Genomic DNA, 20461 nt, shown 5'->3' with positions numbered 1-20461 from the left:
TAGGACACAGCTCCCTGGCCCATGCCGGTATTATGAGCTTTGCGCCCCGCCCCACCCCAGCTGAGGCATTTGGTTGCCAGTCGTCAGTTGGCCATTCACAGCAGCTCACGGCAGCTCTCGCTGTCTGCCGGTGACCTCAGCGTTAGGAGCACAGCACTCCAACCACTTGAACCACCGGGCTGGCCCTATGTAGACTATGAAAAATGCTGGGAGCATTTCTGTCATAGTTTAGGTTAGGATCCAACTTCCCATTACATGTTTGGCCATCCTCTCCATTATCACAGACATACGTGGAAAGAATAGGGATTAAAACTCAGATCTCCTAGCTTACATTTGGATTAGACACAAAGGACAGAGGTACTATGCTGGGATGGAAGAAGCCTGGGTCCTTTGAACATGTGGCAAATGTATTCCACTTTTCAGGCCTCAAGATTCCTTAAATATACAACACAGGGCTTGGACAAGAGGATGGCTGAGGTTTCCATCTGCTCTGAATTTATCTACAAGCTAAGGGAAACCGAAGGAAAGAGGCAGAACTGCAACTTCCTGGCTATGGCCCGAATGTCTGGGGAGGGCTTGTGGGTACAGACCTCTACCAGAAAGAACTCTTACTCTTAGTTGGATCTCATGTAATAGCCAGAGAATGTCACAAATCATTTGTTTACATTTCTAGTTGAGTCCTGTCCTTGAAAGAACCTCCTTTGATGGCTGCCTTGGAGACCTTTCTAAGTTCTCCCTCCTCCTCCTCATCCTCTGCTTTGTCTACCCCTCTGCCCTCGCCCCAGAATCCTGGCATTATTTTGGAGGGGCAGCATCAATTTCTTGACAGCTTTTATGTTAGTGGAGGAAGCCTTAGGTCCCTCATATCCTTCAGAGCTAAGTATTTTTGAGACAAATAAGCTTTTTTTTTTTTCTTTTTGGTGCTGGGAGGACCCAATTAGGATGTGTTAATATGCAGGCCCAGTCTCCATGTCTTTACTCATCTTACTAAAGTCACATATTCTAGCAAAGAGAGTATATGTAGTGTGAGAAAGTGAGGAGCAGGATGGCAGCAGCAGCGGCAGCAGGGTGATGCATAAAATCCCATCCTATCACTGGTGTATTATTGACCCAGGGCGTGAGAAGAAGCAAATCCCCTACCTGGTAAAGGTGAGGCCAGCAGAGGAGAGCACTGCATGGCTCGGTGCGTGGAGCAGAGATTTGTGCTCCTGTGGCCAGGGGTGGGGCTCGTTCCCACTCATCCCTTCACCCTGTGGGGCTGACAGGAACATAGCGGCATAAAAGGTAGTCTTTGTTCCAGGTCTTCTCTGTGGCTGGAAGACGCACTGCACCTCTGGCTCTTTTCTTTGCGCTTTTTAATGACATTCTTCTTCCATAATTCAGTCAGTGGAGAAAAGTATGGATATAATGAAAATATTTTTTAAGTGTAAAAGCAAGAGATTAAGTTTGCAATTGTTTTTTTGCAATTAAAAAAAAATCACTTCATAAGTTACATAAATGTCTAACCATTATGCTGTACACCAGAAACTAATACAATACCGTGTGTCAACTGTAATAGAAAAATTAAAAAAATTTTAAAACAAACAAGAAATAATCATCACCCCATGCAAAGGGAGATGCCTGTACCAGTTAGCTGAATGCGTGATCCCTGTCTTGGCTGATCTGAGTCAACTGTCACTTCTGAGGTATGGCTGCCACACACTTTTTTTTCACTTCTGTGGAGTTTTGGTTTTTAGCTCCTCATTGAGGTGCTGGGTCCTGGGGTTTTTCTCCCACTGTCATTTGGAGCCTGTCTGGACTGACTCAGCTCACTGCCAGGGCACTGAGTCAAATAAATTGACTTGACGTAGGTTGGGGAGTTTCTTACATGTTCTAAGCTGATGGTTACAGATGCCATCATACTTTTTGTTTATCAATCTTTAAACGAAGGTAGTGTGGCGGCTTGCAAGTACAGGGTAATGCTTTTGCTATTTATAAAGAAAATACCTGATATTATACTATATCCTGTCAATTGAGGGAATGTTTTTGGGACTTGAATTTTTGAGGGGAAGGGCATCAATTCTGTTGTATCCATTGATACCTTAGTAGATTTAAGTGAATCAGTTCTTCCCAGAATCACGTGCTTTGTGGAAAAGCTTTGTCTTACTGAACAGATTCGAGCTGCTATTATTGAAGTTGATCCCTTTATCCCTCTATTACCATACAGATTGCTTGACGCTTTATGGTTTAGCATGTCAGCTGTTGTGCACCTGTATTCTATAAATCACTGCATTTTAAAATGCGGCCTTAAACTTTAGATTCTGGACAAGGTGAAGTAGACTATTTCCTTTTATTCCTCCTGCTAAGGACAACTGAAAGCTCCGGATATAATACTCAAAGTAATTATAAGAAAACTCTAAAAGGTGGGAAGAATGAGATGGACTGGCTGGGAACCTTGGAACTTGAGGAATGACATGGCAGTGAGTTCCTTGGGCTTTCTTTTTGCCCTCTATATATCCAGAGTGGGCACTGGAGAAGCCCACATCCTGGAAATGCCAACAGGTACAGATAGAAAACAGCCCTAGGAAAGGATCTGGAAATGGGCTGCCTAATAGGACAAAAACCTTTTTTGACAATACCTATCCTACTTTAGCCAAAGGCCATGGAAATCTCCCCATTCCCACCCTTAGTGCCAGTGGAAATTGAATGGGGAACTTAGTTTGTTATGGCTAAGTGGGAAGGTGGAAATCTATACTCCCTTTCCTCCACCAGAGTGGTGTCAGCAGAAGCTGAGTGGGGAGCCTGAACTTGTACTTCCTTTTGGTGGCAGTGAGATGGTGTGAGGCTGTGCTCTGCTACCTTGACCGAAGTGGTGTCAGTGAGAGTTGAGCAGACAACCTGCATTTCTGCCCTCTGCCCAGTGGTAGGAGGCTATTCTCTGCTCTTCTACTGTTGGGGTGGGACCAGCAGAGGCCAAGAAGGACACCTGAATGTCTGTCCCCTGCGTGGCGGCACCAAGGTGAGTTTTCACTTCTAGCTGAGGTGATACCAGTGGCAGTGATGCTGGATGGAGAGTCTGTACTTTCACCCTTCACCTGGTGGCAGTAGGCAGTGTGACTCAGCATTCTGCTCCCCACTCTGGGGCAGGGTTAGTGGGGGTAAGTGAGAAGGCTGAACTTCCACCCCTAGGCCAGCAGCAATGAGGCAATGCTTCAGTTCCCTCACCAGGGTGATGTCCTTGGAAGGATTTCTACTCCCAATGTCCAGCGCCCAGTGGTGGCAGGTGATGCTCTTTTTCCTCCTAACTAGAGAGTGGTGGTAGGATTTTGGAGAGAAGGGAGCTAGAGAAAGGGATTTTGCAGATGAAGTCCTGGGCATACTTCCTAGTGACCCACGCGAGAAACTGACCAGAATTAACACAGCAAAAGATTTTAGTACTGAACTATAGTGTGGAACACTGCCCAGGTTTTTAGATTAGCTTCTGGGTAGCACACAAAGGAAGCAGACCAAATAACGTTGCAAAGGCTCTGAAAACTAAATTGTCTTGGAGTCACAGCCACACAAGAAGGCCAGAACCAGCATGTTAAACCTAAACAGTGTGACTGCCTACTGAAAAAGGAGATTCAAATAGGATTCAGAGTCTTGTAACTTAGTACCCAAATGTCCGGGATACAATAAAAAAATCACTCATCATACCAAGAAGCAGGAAAATCAAAACTTGAATTAGAATGGACAATTAACAGACACCAACAGTGAGATGACTCAGAAGTTGGAATGATCGAACAAAGATTTTAAAGCAGCTATCACAAAAAAGAAATTATGAATACTCTTAAAACAAATGATGACCTCAGCAAAGAAATAGAAGATATGAAAAAGAACCAAATGGAATTTTAGAACTGAAAAACACAACTAAAATTGTTAAAATAGTCACTAGATAGGCTCCACAGCAGAACAGAGATGAGAGAGAAAAACATCAGTGATTTAAGACAGATAAAAATTTCTTAATCTAAATAACAGAGAGAAAATAGATTGGAAAAAAAAATGAACAGAGACTTAGGGACCTACAGGACTATAGGCATACCTCTTTTTATTGTGCTTCACTTTATTGCGCTTTGTAGATACTGCGTTTTCATCAACATCTATGCAAGACCATCCACCAGCAAAAAATTAGAACTCGCTGAAGGCTTAGATGATGGTTAACATTTTTTAGCAATAAAGTGTTTTTTAATTGAGGTATATACATTTTCTTTTTAGACATAATGCTGTTGCACACTTAATAGACGACAGTATAGTGTAAGCACAACTTTTGTATACACTGGGAAACCAAAAAGTTTGTGCGACTCATTTATTGTGTTATTTGCTTTATTGTGGTGGTCTGGAACCACACCTGCGCTATCTCCTAGATATGTCTGTATAACAAAAGATCTAACATTTGTGTCCTTGGAGCTTCAGAAGGAGAGGAGAAAGAATATGGGGCTGAAAAAGTCATCAAAGAAATAAAGATGGAAAAATGCCCAAATATAGTGAAAGGCAGAAACCTACAGATTCATGAAACTGAGTAAATTCTAAATAGGATAAACCCAAAGAAATCAAAACCATGGCACTGATACTGTCAACCTTCTGAAAACTAAAGACAGAAAAATTCTTGAAAGCAGTGAGACAGAAACAACATATTATCTATAAGGAACAATGATTTAATGACAGTGAATTTTTCGTCTGAAACCACAAGGGCCAGAAGTATGTGGCATAACATTTTTCAAGTCCTGAAAAAAAAAAAGTCCACTCAGAATTCTATTGCCAATGAAAATATCCTTCAGGAGTGAAAGGGAAATCAGGACATTCTCACACAAAAGAAAATTAAAAGAACTTGTCACCAGCAGACCTGCTTAAAAGAATGATTAGAGAATATTCTCCAAATAGAAAGTAAATAATAACAGAAGGAAACTGGGAACATCAGGAAAAAAGAAAGAACAATGAAATAAATAAAAATAAGAGAAAATATAGTAGACAGTCCTCTTGAGTTTTTAAAATTTGTTTGATAGTTGAAGGAAAATTATTATCTGTAACTCCACATACATTCATTATGAATTCCATTGCCAGAGTTACGGCTTTTGTTGTTGCACTTTCATCTGTTTGGGGCAGTTCTCTCTTTGTATTAGCCATTTTTATGAAATGTTACCTGAGTTTATCATTTGGGGATGAGGAAGCCGTACAACTACACACTTGATGTTTGTGTATGAACTGAATAATGGATGCCCGGTGGCCAATCACTGACAGACTTTGAAAGAAGTGAAGTAATCAGCCACTGATCATTTTGGGCATTTAAGTTATTTATGTAGCTATTTGTGGGCTGAAGAACTAGCAGCGAAGGTGGTAATTTTTGCAATTATAGTTAATATACTGTGGCAACTGAAATGTGTGTCATGTTGGGAGACTGGTGTTACTTAAACTGTGGTGTTTGAAATTGGCGCATATCAGGTCTGTGCAAAGCAAGGATTGTCTGTATCTGGTAAAAGACTTGCATCTAGAGTATATAAAGAACTTTCAAAACTCAGCAGTAAAAACCAGCAACCTACTGGGAAAATGCACAAAGGACATGATAGACATTTCACCAAAAAGTGTATGTGGATGGCAGATAAGCACATGAAAAGATGTTTAATGTGATTAGCCATTTAGAAATTCCAGTTAAATCCATGATGAGATACACTGTACACCTATTAGAATACCTAAAATAAAAATGGTGATAATAGTAAATAATAGTAAGGATGTGGAGAAACTGGATCTTTCATACATTGTTGGTGAAAATACAAAATGGTACAGTGCGCTGGAAGATAGTTTGGCAGTTTCTTATAAAACCAAACTATGCTTATCATGCAATTCAGCAATTACACTCTTGGACATTTATCCCAGAGAAGTAAGAACTTAAGTTTATACAAAAACCTTTATACAAATGTTCATGCAGTTTTATTCATAATAGCCAAAACTTGGGGAAAAAACTCAAGTGTTCAACAAGTGAATGGTTAAACAAACTGTTCATTTATACAATGGAATACTATTCAGCATTAAAAAGAAATGAACCATTGATGTATGCAGCTTGGATAGATCTCAAGTGCATTATGTTTTGTAAAAAAAGCTAATCTCAAAGGTTACAGACTGTGTGATTCCATCTACTATGTTTCCCCGAAAATAAGATCTAGCCAGACAATCAGCTCTAATGCGTCTTTTGGAGCAAAAATTAATATAAGACCCGGTCTTATTTTACTGTAATATAAGACCCGGTCTTATTTTACTATAATACAACACTGGGTCTTTAATGTAATATAATATATAATATAATATAATATAATACCGGGTCTTACATTAATTTTTGCTCCAAAAGACGCATTAGAGCTGATTGTCTGGTTAGGTCTTATTTTTGGAAACACGGTATATAACATTCTCGAAATGACAGAATTATAGAGATGTAGAACAAAGTAGTGGTTGCCAGGACATAGGGTTGGGAGAGAGAGGGTGGGAGGCTGAGGCGCAGCTCCAAAGGAGCACAGTAGAGTTATTTGGTGGTGATAGAACAGTTCTGTTAGCTTGATTGTTCTGGTGGTTCCAGGAATCGGTATACTGGATAAAGTTGTATGGATGATACACACACACGTGCAAATGTGTACGTGTAAAAGCTGGTGACGTCTGAGTAAGACCTGTAATGTAGTTAACAGTATTGTACCTATGTTTTTTTGGTTTTGATATTGTGCTATTATATAAGATGTTACCATTGTACTATTTTTGTAACTTCCTGTGAGCTTTTAATTATTGCAAAAGAAACAGTTTCCCCCCCACCCCCTTCATAAATAGGCCTTCATGATGGCTAGGCATGCGTAATTTTTGTGAGGCAGAGGTGACTAGTTTCTTATCCTTCTCACTTGCCTGTCATCCCAAAGCTCTAGGCAGTGACTCAGCTTTCTCAGACCTCTTTGCCTGGCCAGAGTCCTCTATCTGGGTGTAAGAAGAGCATTTCACTGTAGTTTTAGCCCAAAGAGATAGGATATGGCATCCTATAGATATGATTACTCTGCTAGGAGCTTGCTCTTTTTTAAGAGAGGCTGATTCATTTCTTTGGTTGATGTTTCTATGGCGTGCTTATAACTGGAGAGAAAACCCAAAGGTAATAGATGAGCAATTTAGAACTGACAGCTGTTCATCATCCTGCTTTTTATAAATATTCGTGCCTTTTAATTTTTCTTGGAAGACAGAGACGCAAACCACTGTGACATTTCAGACTCTCTTTATAAGCACTATCCTCTAAAATTGGTAAGAAAACAGGGAGTGTCACAGGTATAAAATATCTAATTAAAGTCTTTTATTCACCTCAAATATCACTTTATTTTAAAAATCTATGTGTATGGGGTGGGGAGGGATTGAGAGAAAATTGTTTGAGATTTGAGTATAGTACATACAGTAATTTAGCCACTTCAAACAGTTGAACAAATTGTACACCTGTAGTTAGATTGACAGTAATGACAGTGACTTAATTTTCATCAGCAAATTGTTCCCACTCTGACATCTCCTTACCCATAGTTTCCTACATCCGGGTTTCCCAAGAATGTTGCTGGATTGGGCAGGGCAAAGCCAAGATAGTCTATGATTGTAGAATAAGGAGAACCAAGGTGTGGATTATTCCACCTTAGCCCTCAGCCTTCCCATGTGAAGTTAGGGGTGGAAGGTGAGCTTGCATTGCTTTCCCTGACCTTCCCTGACCTCAACAAGAAGACTTTCCAATCTTCCTGAACATTGGAAGTTGGACTTGTGATAAGAGAACCTTGGAAAATCTTGAGTGTGTTTTTGGGGTGGAGGGCTCTATGGGTATACTCTGAGGGCTCTCTTCTCCAGGTATCTTCGAAGGTATCAGGATTTCTGATAATACAGATAAGAGAAGACTTTGAGTCCGGGAGAAGCAGTCCTTTGAGGGTGGGTATCCATGGTAGACCCTGAGAGTTCTGGGGAGATGTCTCCAATCGCTTTGATTAATCATCTCTTTGCTGCTCTCCTTAGGCGAGGCAGGCTGAGGTTAAACGGCTCTTCCGCCCCATTGAGGAGCTGAAGAAGGACTTTGAGGAACTGAATGTTGTCATTGAGACTGACATGCAGATCATGGTGCGGCTGATCAACAAGTTCAATAGTTCCAGCTCCAGCCTGGAAGAGAAGATTGCTGCTCTCTTTGATCTTGAATATTATGTCCATCAGGTATTGTATTTCTTTGTCCAGAAGTCTGACTTTTAACTGACAGCCCCTGTCCTTAAGCCTTAAGAAGATACACCAGCATCTTTACTTTTCTCCCAGGATGTACAGTATTTTCAATCTAGGCCAATTTCTACTGCAGTAAGATACATTCTTAGAGGCCAGAGCTAAGCTCTTTTACATTTGGAGCGTTACCTCCTTTATTTTTTCAACACTGAGGATACAGCACAGGTAAAATAGATGTCCCTGTTCATTGTAGCTTATAGTCTGGAAGGGGGAATAATTAAATAACGAACAATTGAACAGTGACCAAATTAACCATTTAATAGTAACATAATTTAAAATTGTGTTAGCCCAATAATCATATAACAGGGGACTTAGCCTAGTCAGGGGCACTGGGGAAGGCTTCCCTGAGGATGGCACTTTTAGGCTGAGCACGAAGTGATGATTAGGGGTTTGCTAGGCCCTGCGGGGAGATGAGAACAGGGGATCGCAAACTGTGGCCCATGGGACAAATATGGCGCACGCCTGCTTTTGTAGATAAAGCTTTGCTGGGACACAGCCACACCTGTTTGTTTAGGTATTGTTTTATTATTTTTGGGCTATTTTCATGCTACAATGGGAGAGTTGAATAGTTGTGACAGAAACCATGTGGTTCACAAAACCAAAAATATTTAATATCAGGCCCATTAAAAAAGTTTGCCAACCCTGGGCTTAGAGCCTTCCAAGTAGAGGAAACAGCATGTGCAGATTCGGAGCATGTGCAGAGAAAAGCTTGGAGAGATCAAAGACCTGGAAAAGATTAGAGTGACAGGAGCACAGTGATGGGGTAGCAGTGATAACGTGGACGGTTAGGGAGACAAAGAGGTGGTTTTATCCTCGATCCTAAGAGCCATTGGAGAGTTTGAAGCAGGGAAATGACTGAGCAGACTTGTGCCATAATGATAGTAGTTAATATTTATTAAGCATTATCATATAATAGGCACATATTCAAGTGCTTTGAACACACTAACTTATTGGCTTCCATAGTGGCCTCATGAGTAGGCACTACTATTAGTCCCATTTTATAACTGAGGCACAGAAGGTCGCACTTGTGATTGCCCAAGGTCACCCAGTTAGCAGTAGAGCTAGGATTCGCAACGAGGTCTGTCTGACTCCGTACTCTACTCTTAACCTTTTGGACATTCTGCCTCTCACAGGATACCGATACTGTTTGAATGAAGCCTGAAAGAGAATAGGTGAATCTAAGGAAAAGAAGTCAAGAGAAGCCATTTATTTATTCAGTGAATTAATTTATTGGGTGCCTGTGAAGTCTCATGCACTGTTCCGGGCACTTAGGCTACATCTGTGAACAAAATTTGAGCTTACCTTCCAGCAGAGGCAGATAGACAATAAACATAACTAATAAGTAAATTATAAATAATGTTTGAAGGTGATTAATACTATAGAAAAATGAAAAATACAGCAGGGAAGGGAAGGGCCTCTCAGGCAGGAGAAACAGCAAGTATCCTTAGCCCTAAGGTGGAGCATATCTAGTGTGTTTGAGGAACTGCAAAGAAGTCAGTGTGGTTGGAGCTGAGAAAAGAGGGAGAAAAGTAGGTGAAACTCGGATAATGGGAGGAAGACCATGGAGTGCCTTGTAGGCCACGGAAAAGAATGAAATTGCCCATTATTCAAGGATGTTTAACAGAAGGAAGACATGATCTGACTTACTTTTAAAGGATGCCTCTGGCTGCTGTGTTGAGAATTAGACCAGACCCTGGGGGCATGGGTAGAAGCAGGGAAACCAGATAGGAGGCTATTGCAGTAATCCAGACTTGAGGTGATGCTGGCCAGGAAAGCTGTGTAATCATAATCAAAGACTTGTTTGAGACCCTCATCAAGACATAGATCTTCACCTTCCTCCTACACACGGCGGTGTCCTTGTTCTCTAAAAGCTAGGCTAAAAGATGTTCTTTCTTTAGGATTTGCCAGCCTTTGTGGTGAGAGAGGATGAGTGTGTACTGTATCTGCAGGAATTATGGGGCAGCCGCTTCATCTTCTCTCTCTCTGCTCTTAACTCTTTCTCAGGCCTCAAATAGCAGGTCTGTGATCCTCTTAGAGAAAATGGACCTGCGTTCTTGTTCCTCTTTCTAGTCTTTCTCTCCAGGGTAAAAAACAAAAATTCCAATAGCTTTTCTGTTACAGATATTTAAAGGATTAAGGATCCTAGGGGTTATTTGCTCAGTCCCGCTCTGATGTTGACAGCTTTTATTTTTTTCTCATCTTAACATACTTGAATAGATCTTTAGGTACCAGGTTTCTGTAGGTTCTTCCTTTAGCTATAGCATAAAAGGCCAGAATGACTTGAGAGCTTATCATACCTAGAGGGGAGTGAGTACACAGGAAGCTTGCAGGGCCCCAACAAATTTCTTTTTCCTGCAAGTTTTCTCTCTAGAGTGACATCCTGTTCTGCTTTCATAGGTCATTGGTTGGGGTAAACGGTTTCTTGGACATCAGCAAACTCAGCCTAAGGTCAGCCTAGTAACCAGTCCCCTGGTATAGGCCAAACTTGCTCTGTTGGCAGAAGAGTCATAAATGTTTTGGGTCATTAGCCTTTTGATTGGAAATATAACGTCCTTGGTTTGGGCTGGTATGTCAGGTTTCCATGCAATAGTGTTAAGTTGTGATTTCACAGGGGGATTAAAGAAGACACAGCTTGGCCACGAGGTCCAGTTGCAATGGGTAATTGGAGTGATGTAGTGCTAGCTTTGAGGAAGATAGGACTTTTCTTGCCAGGAACTTCACCAGTTCACTCCTGTTCTAGACTCACTGGTTGGCGGTTCTGAGAGCCCTGGGCTTCAAGGACTCAAACTGGATCTGCCCAAGGATTTCTTATAGCCGTATTTGAATTATTAAACAGGATTTGTGAAAAACAAAACCATGCGTGTGGAAAACAGTTTGTGTGTTATTTATGAGGAGAGGCTTCTTTCTGCCGATCACCCTGGGGCAGTGTTTGCCTTCCTCACGTGACTCCTCGGTTATTTACCGTCATTTCTCCCTTTCTCTGTTTCCTGTTCTCTCATTGTCTCATCAGTGCTCTGATTCTCTTTCTTCCTCTTGAGTGTGGGCACAACTCCCTACTGCCCCCTTTCTTATGTGCTCCTTCCCTCTACCTTTAGCTCTTTTCCTATCTCACCCCTTCAGGATAAGGCAGCCTGGGAAAAATTCTGGCCCCAGACTCAGATTTTGGAGCTTGATCTTCTGGGTGTGCAGTAGGTAGAATGACTTCTTTCTTCCCCATCTCTAGTGAAATAGCAAATGAGGACACATATGAGAAGGCTGAAGTGCTTATATAAATGCCAGCATTTATAACACTCTGAATTATTTGTAGTAATAAAGAGAAACTGAATCTAGAACAGAACCGTGGTGACGCTGGGCTGTGTTGCTTTGGGGCTGTCAGAGTGGCAGCTGCTCTGCTAGGAACTCAGACAAGCTGTGATAAGTAGCCATCCCAGGCTTGGAATGACAGGACTCTGAGCCATCGTTTTGTATCCAGAAAACCTGGAGGAAGGAGGATCAAAGGAGAGGCAATGAATTCTTAGATTTTAAAATCAGGGTATGTGAGGAAGGGAGGCTTATGTCACACCCAGCTCTAAGTCTCCCTAGTTAGCTGTGCTGTAGCCCAATAAGCATTCCTCTTCATAAGGACAGATTAGGGCAGAAACATTCCAGCCCTGGCTTGGGGCCTTTATGGCAGAGTATGCTCCGTACTTACTTCACGACCCTGGCTTGGCCATCTCTTCAGGTCCGTGGTACAAGGGACCCATTCATTTTGTTGGCGCAAGTACTCCAGATTGCCTTTGTGCTCACAGTGGAGTTCATTTCAATAACATTTTTTTCTGATCAAATTCATTAGTTGGTGTAATGATTATTTATTGAACACCTAACTGTATGCTGAACACTGTTCTAGTCACTAACCTACACAGTGGACAGACAGACAAAAACCCCTGCTTTTGGGGAGATGATATCAGAATGTATAAGAATGATCTCAGTGGTAGGCCCACCCCAAGACATAGGCAGAGTCAAATACAGTGCTTCAAACTTGCGTTCTCTGTTAGAGCCCTTTTCCAGTTCGGAAGGACACTGTCAGGTAGGAAAGGGCTCTGGCGTCGGGAGGAAAAGTGGGTAGTAGTCACTTTGTTGTTGGGCTCTACCTTCCTGGGTTTTTCTGATGATTTGTAGAGTGGGATCAGCGTGTGGGCAAGAGGCAGCCTTTGTAGCAACAAAGATATTTTCAAGGGAGACCTGTAGCTACTGCATGAGGAAACAAGATCCAGTGATCTTTCAAAGGAAGTTGCGTCCTCCTGTTCTAGGGTACTAATGACTCTTGGGGAATGAGATCTCCTCTTTTCTAGAGTAAGAGAGAGAGATCGTCTGAACTTGAGGCTTTGGACCTTAAATGATAGCCTCGACCCGTGCTATCCGATAGAACTGCATGTCCTGACGGCCATGTCCTGCACTGCCCGATAGTAGCCACTAACCAGTAACACAGATAGAGACCAAAGCCTTTGAGAGAGAGACTTTCGTGCAGATTTTCTCAGAATGTCCTCTGATTCAGTCAGCCTTAGACTATATGAAGTGAGGAAGAGGGAAGAGGATTATACTATTGTTATTTCTCTCCAATCACTCTTCTAGGCTCCTCTCCCCCTGCAACAGGGTTCCTCTTATAGTCCCTGACTTCTCATTAAAAATTAGCTATTTAAAAAAAATAAAAAATGTCTACTGCCTCCATTGCCCCCACTGGGGCTAGACAGCAGCAGGAAGCATGGTGCCATTTAGTGGTGCTCATGATGCCAGATCTTTGTGTTAACAGCTTGTCCATTAGGCGTAAGCCTTGTGACTCGTGGTATTAGAACTTTCCAGGACATGTTTGGCATGAGCAATAGATAAGGTGCCATTTCTGCCAGTTCCCATGTAGGTGCTCATAAACCATGTTAGATGAATTCAGAGTCTCAAATGTAAGATTATTAAAAAATTTAGCTTGTTTTCTTCAAATCCTTTCCTAGTTAGCTTTTTATTTGATTTGTTTTTTAGTTTGGTTTTGAATAGTCACCAACAGCAAGGCTATAAGAAGGGCTCCTCTTTCCTTGATGGCTGTACTGTGCTCAGTTGTGCCTTTGTTGCAGATGGACAATGCACAGGACCTGCTTTCCTTCGGTGGCCTTCAAGTGGTGATCAACGGGCTGAACAGTACAGAGCCCCTGGTAAAGGAGTACGCTGCGTTTGTGCTGGGGGCTGCCTTTTCCAGGTGAGCAGCAGGACAGACATCCCATTGGCCGGGATCGTTTGGGCTCTTCAGGTGAATTCTAGCTTTACTCTTGGCCTGACTGGCCTGGATATAGGTTACACTTGAACCTGTGCATATCCCTCTCCACATTTCACGGTATTCTCAATGAAACCAGGGTAAGAGTTTGATTCTGCTCTTATTCCAAGTAGATAAGAATTTTCACCTATGTTGTCACCATTTATGACTCTGTTTCCCCTCATCTTCCATGTATGGACATTTAATGATATATTTTAGATCACATTCTGTGTTTTATTCAAAGCTAATAAAAACCATGAGTTTGAGAGGAAAGGGGATGAACTCTAAGAGTTGGTCCTTTTAGAAGTAAAGCTACATACATGTGGTGATGGATAAATGAGGGACCTGACAAAGGAGGGCCTTTTGGGGGGAATGTGTCTTTCCTTTAGTTGTCTGGAACCAATCAATATGCAGTCAGGGTATCGGACTCTCTGGGTTGGGAGTTGTTTAAATTTCAATTCGTCTGGCTTGTGCTAGAAGACTGATCAGGCAAGAGAAGTGGGGAGACAGCATCGTTGCAGAGAGACTGAATCAAGGTATGTGGGCACCACATCATTACACTAAAAAAGTGAGGATGTCTTCAAGTTGCAGTTGGTCCATTGGAACTATAATTCCTTCCATGAAAATCTGTTCCTGGGACCATTTGTGCTTCTAAAACAGGAGCCAATATTCAGATTCTTGCTGCAAGGGCAGGGATGGTGGCTATCAGGGTGGTGACTATTAGGGTTGTCCTGCTTGGGTATAAGGATTATGATGTTGTAGGAGAAAGGCTATTCTGAACATCTTTACCATTGGAAGCTTTTTTTTTTTAATTGGGCAATATTGGCGAACAGCGTGTTTCTCCAGGGCCCATCAGCTCCAAGTCATTGTCCTTCAGTCTAATTGTGGAGGGCTCAGCTCAGCTCCAAGTCCAGTCTCTGTTTTCAATCTTAGTTGCAAGGGGTGCAGCCCACCATCCCATGTGGGAATTGAACCGGCAACGTTTGTTGTTAAGAGCTCGTGCTCTAACCAAATGAGCCATCTGGCTACCCCCTGGAGGCTTTGTTTTGGCTACCCCCTGGAGGCTTTGCCTTTCATCCATGCTTATCTTTATTTAATTTGAAACTCAGTCTTTTGTCTTTTCATCCTAAAAAACTTCAGTATCTTTTCTTAGTCAATTGAGGGGCAGAGCTGGGAAGGCCGGAAGAATTGTCCCACGAGGAGAGGCTGAAAGTACTGCAGGCTTTTGTTTCCCTATCTCTGCCCTGCCTTGATCTGGAAGCCCTGGTAGTCCTGTGGTTGTGTAGTTGACAGTCAAGGCTGTGGCCTCCAAGTCACTCCACCTCCCTTTATCTCACCTCCCAGACCCAGACAGGCTGCCAGGAAGCCCAGGGAAATCTCTGCTTGTGCATCCACCAGAAAGGTGGAGAATCTGAGTTTGTCATTGGTGGCTGTGATCTCAGCTCTGGAGCAGTCCTGGGTCTCAGCCTCATTAAGGCTTTGAGAACATACTGAGGCTCACTCTTTGTTTCTCAAGCCATAAAAGAACTAAATCCAACATTATTAACCTCTCTCCCCAGACCCGTTTTGGAAATCTTTGCCATAACACCAAGTATTCTGTACTTGTTCCTTGCCATTACTTTTGGAAACACGTTTTTTTGGGGAAACTGTAACATCTTGATGTCACTTCTTAGTTAAGGGGACTAAGTGGCTTGAGAAGTATGCATTGGTCCTGCTTAGCAGGCCATAACTCATCCGGGGGCTATGCCAATATGTGGTGTTAAGACTTTTCTGTGATTGTATTAGTGTAAAACCATGTTAACATTTATGCAGCATCACTAAAATTTAAAATGAGATAAATATAAAATATTGAATTTATTTTTTTGGTGGCAAGCATACTGCTGTATTCAAAATGTTCTAGCCAGGCTTTTGATGGCTCACCGGAGGGCACTTACAGTGACAACATGGTATGGCGCCAGAGCTTTTAGAAGCCAACAGCAGGCTTTTTGAACATCATGAAAATGTCAATGTTTTATGCAAAGAGGAACTTGATGCAAGGTCAGAATGTTTCTATGCAGAGAGGCAGATTTCTGTGCTCTAGTCTGATATTCATCATTTCCTCTTGATGTATTGGTTCTGTAGCTCCTTCCCTTCCCTCAGCATACAGGTATGCACACACACCACACATGTGCATGCACACACACACACACACACCACATGTACATGTACACACCTCACACAGGTGCATGTACACACACACCACATGTGCGTGTAACACACACCACATGTATGTGTACACATACACCACACATGCACATGCACACACACCACGCAGTGTGCATGCACACACCACATGTGCATGTACACACACCACATGTGTGCATGTACACACAACACATATGTGCATGCACACCCCCACACATGTGCATGTGCACACACACACACACACACACACACACCCCACGTGTGTGTGTATACTCACACGGTGATTAGATGAGCTTGCTCTTTGTCAAGAGGGTATTCAAGGAATCATGGAGTCCCAGGGTTTGGGGGATGTTATTTAAAGGTCATTCCTTCTAGTTTTCTGCCGATGGACAAGAACAAGTCCTCAGTAAGTCCAGATGTGTGAGTATTTGGGAGGACTAGGCAGACCACTGTTGCTAGAGTTGGAAAATCTAGGTTCAAGTCCAGTCTCTACCATTTCCTGGCTGTTGGCCCATTGGCAAGTGATTTTACCTTTCTAAGCCTCATCTTTTGCATTTGTTAACTAGGAACAATCATAGGTGTCCTCTGCATTTCATAAGGTTAAGTGAATATGAAATAACACAATGTACCTAAGTATAATTATAAATAACATAATAAGTCTTGTGAAAATGCTTATAAAGCACCTGCCAGAGATAAGGGGTGTAACATTATCAAGCTCATCATATGTCCTTTTTACTGAGTTTTCACTATAAGGCAATTCTAATTTCTTTTGTTTTTACAGTATAAACCTTTACTTCCTCATTTTCTGTTAAGGGGCTTACATTCTACCACATAGCATATCTCTTAGTGCTAATAGTGCTGCTTCGTAAGGGTGTTTATTTGCCTACCTGTCTTAATTGCTTAATAAGGCCTGCACACACATTTTTATGGATGAAGAAGAGATCTTTTCCCTTGTGTTAAATGTGAAGATCAAGAAGAGTTAACATAAATGTAATTGATGTGACCACTGAATGTTACATGGCCTTATTTAAATATTAGTCACACTTATTTATGGGTCACAGACACTAATTTTCTGCTGTTTTTTTGCCCATGTATAAGGTAGGTCAAACTCTTGCATAAGAAGATATGCGGAGATAGGGACATAAGAGTCTGATGTTTTTGGCAGCTTCATCTTTATATGGTTTCTTTCTTTTTTTTTTAAACCTCCTTTCTTTCTCTTTTTTTTTTCTTCAACTTTTATTTATTTTAAGTGTGTTTTTCCAGGACACATCAGCTCCAAGTCAAGTAGTTGTTTCAATCTGGTAGTGGAGGGCGCAGCTCACAGTGGCTCATGTGGGGATCGAACCAGCAACCTTGTTGTTAAGAGCACCGTGCTCTAACCAACTGAGCTAACCGGCCACCCCAACCTCCTTTGTTTTTCAATTCTGTTATTTTTCAGTGGCCTTCCTGTGACTTGATTTTATCTCACGATAGCCCTGTGTGTGTCTGCTTACAGTATGACCTACCAGGAGTCTGTGGAGTCCTGGACCAGTTGTTTGTGTTTCTGTGTATAGGAAGTCTCAGGAAAGCCTTGAGAATTTCAGAGGCCATGCCACCTTCTGTCACATGGTTTTGGTTTTACTTCTCACAAACTGGCTGCATCCTTTTGTTTGCCTCTTACTTCCCTATATGTAACCTGTACCTTTTAACTATCAGGAGTTAAATTACCGAGAAATTGGCATGCTTGCCCCAGGGAGCACTGGCTTTTGCTGTTCTCATGCCCTTGCTTCAGTCACTTTTGGTGTCCTTTATCCATCTTTAATAACTCCCATTCTCATCTGCATATATATGAATTATTATGCTATAATAAGGTAATAATAATAAGCACTTACATGAGCTAGTAAGTGCTCATTGGATACAGTACTTTTGTGTGAACTGTCCATAGGTTGCAGGGTATGGTGAACCTGTGCCTGGTGTAAAAGGTACATGTGGCATCAGTCATCGTGCGAGTATGTTCTGTGATGAAGGGTCCCTGGGACAGGATTGTGTTTCACCTGCTCTCTCCTTGGCAGCCTCCTTGGAAACTCCTTAGCAGATTTTGGGTTACATAAATCTCTTTGTGAAATGAATGTCTCCCCGACTCTTGACCCTGCACCCCCTCACCCCATGCTTTGTTGGCTCTCTAATTTCCTAGTTATACTCTTCCCACTGAAGTTTTACCAGTTCATTTTTGACCCTTTGGCTGGTGTCCCATCTTCATCTATTGGCCTCCAATTTCCAGATTTCTTTCCTGCCATCCTCAGTGCATTTCAGCTCATCTGTATCTTTTCTCCTCTGTCTTTCCTAATGGCTTCTGGGAGCTCACTGGTGACCAACATTCTCAACTCCACTGACCTTTATCTTCTGTCATCCACGAGATATCTTGAAACTCACTTCCGATTTTTTCCAACATCTCATGTTCTCTGAACACCTTCATTAAATTCTTCACATTTTCATCTCTCCTACTGAACATGGGTTTTATCCTTATTGTGACCTTCAGTCTCTGCATATCTTCCTGTATGTTCCTTTACCATCAGGGCTCCTCACTCTCTTGCCTCTCTCTAGGCTCCTTCCTGTTATCTCTCAAATGGTCTCAATGACCTATCCGCGGACCCCTGTCCCACCACCAACTTGTCCATCGCCTCTAACCTGCCAACCTGTATTTCCCTTCCCTTCCAGACTTCTTGGAAGAAGAGATAGAAAAAAAAAGAGATCCAAATAAGTGCACGTGAACATTATGTTTCTACCATCCCTGACATTTTTCCAGAGTATTTTAGAATCATTGACATCTCTGTAACAGTCAACAATGTCAACCACTGCTTCCCTTTGGAACCTTTACTTCTTGGCTGCCATGTGATTGTAGTCCCTTGGTTCTCGTAGACCAGTAATTAACCCCTCCCGCTCCCTTTCCTTTTATGGTGCCATCATCATCTTACTAACTCCTAATTATAGCCATTCATCAAGATTTTCCTGGCCTTGTTCTCTTTCTCTCTTCATTTGCTCTGCCAAGGGTCCTACCTGTTACTGTGGTTGCCAATCTTACCTCATTGGGGGTGACAATACCCAGTGTGAGTGTTGATGTCTAGCCTGTCTCCCAGGTCCCACCCTCCATCTCTGTCAGACTTTTCTGTCTAATTGCACCTCAAACTTAAGGAGAAGAAAGTGGAATTCACTTTTGTCTCTCTCACAAACTAGCTTTTTCCTCCCACGTTCTCTTTTTATCTATTCTTGGCAATATGATTGTCGTTACCCAAGCGTGAAACTTTTGAGTGATATTTGAGTCTTCTTTCTCCCTATTTCACTGGCGAATGAATCCTGTGGATTTTTATTTCCACTATTGTTGTCTACTAAACAACTATTTCTTTTTTTTAAAAATCTATTTTAAGGAACCTTGATACTGTGAGAGCAGCAACACGTTCAGGGAGGGGATTCCCTCTCCCATTGCTAGGAAATGAGCCACCAGTAGTCTAAAGCAAGCGCTTAATCCCATTCTTCATGGACATAGATTGATTTAGAGGTGGGCGTGTGACCCAGTTCTGACCAGTGAGACATAAAGAGGTGTTTGCTGGGAAGGCATCTGGGAAGGATTTTGCTCTCTTATTAAAAAAATAGTTAAGGAGACCTTGCCTACCTCTTCTGCCTTGATTGCAGTTGTATTGGAGCTGTAGCAGTTACCTTAGATCAGTGAGGTAAAAAGCAAAGGACAAAAAGCCAACATGCTGAGAGCATAATAGAGGAAAGTCAGAAGGAGACTAAGTCCTTTATGATATAGTTCAGGCTCAGTACTGACTACTTCCAGACCTTTATTGTGAGAGAGAATTAAATGTCTTTGTTTTTTAAAAACCAGTGTTAGTCATTATTCTGTTAACTGAACATATTCATATTAATAAAATTTCCAAAATCTCTCTCTTGGATCTTTTAAATTCCCGTTGCTGCTTCATGGCACTCATCTCAATTTGCAAGTATATGTTTGTTTGATTACCTGTTTATAATCCCTATTAGACAGTAGGAGGAGGAGAGGATTGTTTTTCTATTTTAATCTTGCTGTCTCCCTAGTATGTAGCATAGGACCTAGCATCGAGTGCTAGAAAATAATTACTGAATGAAGAAACAAAAGAATAAACTGATGCCTAGGAAAGGAAATGTTTTTCCTGATAGCCTATGGAGGTTGAGTATAGAGTCCTCCCTTTATTATTAATGCTATAATAGTGGATGATTCAGATACTGCTCCTTGACCCTTTAAAATCGAAGGCCATGGAAATGAGTGTGTAGCTATTCCCACCCCCGTTTCCCAGCTGAAGGCCCAGAAAATAGAAGGTCAGACTTTGGAGATGCCAGCATCTGAATAAAAGTTCAAACGTGACTCCTAGTACTAGTTCTGACCTCACAACGCCAGGAGCTAAATTTTCATGCTCCTCCAGTGACAGAGGAGATGCTCAAACCATTTCGTGTCTGAGAAATTGATTAGCGTATTAACCAAGTTTGGCTGTGCAATCGTATAGCTCTTAAAGCTGCATTCAAAGTTTGATTTCTTTTTGCAAATGGCGATGAATGACAAATGGAAAATGAGCTCTAAGTCTAACCCGTCACCCTGACTCCTGCAGAACCAAGACTTCATTTTAGGGAGGGAGGCACCACTTTGCTTAATGAACTTGTCCCTTTGGCTTTTTTCTTTTTTTCTTTTTCTTTTTTTTGAATTTATCTGCA

General features: G+C 41.9%; 1 protein-coding gene across 1 annotated transcript in view; it reads left to right on the top strand.

The window, feature by feature from the left end:
- Window positions 1-20461, top strand: part of SIL1 (SIL1 nucleotide exchange factor) — a 183322-nt gene that overhangs the window by 106974 nt on the left and 55887 nt on the right. Inside the window, exons 6-7 of the mRNA XM_033095908.1 lie at window positions 8023-8214; window positions 13377-13498. Coding sequence (XP_032951799.1) covers window positions 8023-8214; window positions 13377-13498 — 314 coding nt within the window. The remainder of the gene's footprint in view (window positions 1-8022; window positions 8215-13376; window positions 13499-20461) is intronic.

This window comes from Rhinolophus ferrumequinum, chromosome 24 (genome assembly GCF_004115265.2).
Source record: "Rhinolophus ferrumequinum isolate MPI-CBG mRhiFer1 chromosome 24, mRhiFer1_v1.p, whole genome shotgun sequence".
Lineage (NCBI taxonomy): Eukaryota > Metazoa > Chordata > Mammalia > Chiroptera > Rhinolophidae > Rhinolophus > Rhinolophus ferrumequinum.
Note: the sequence above shows the minus strand (reverse complement) of the source record. Positions and strands in the feature narration are given on the sequence as shown.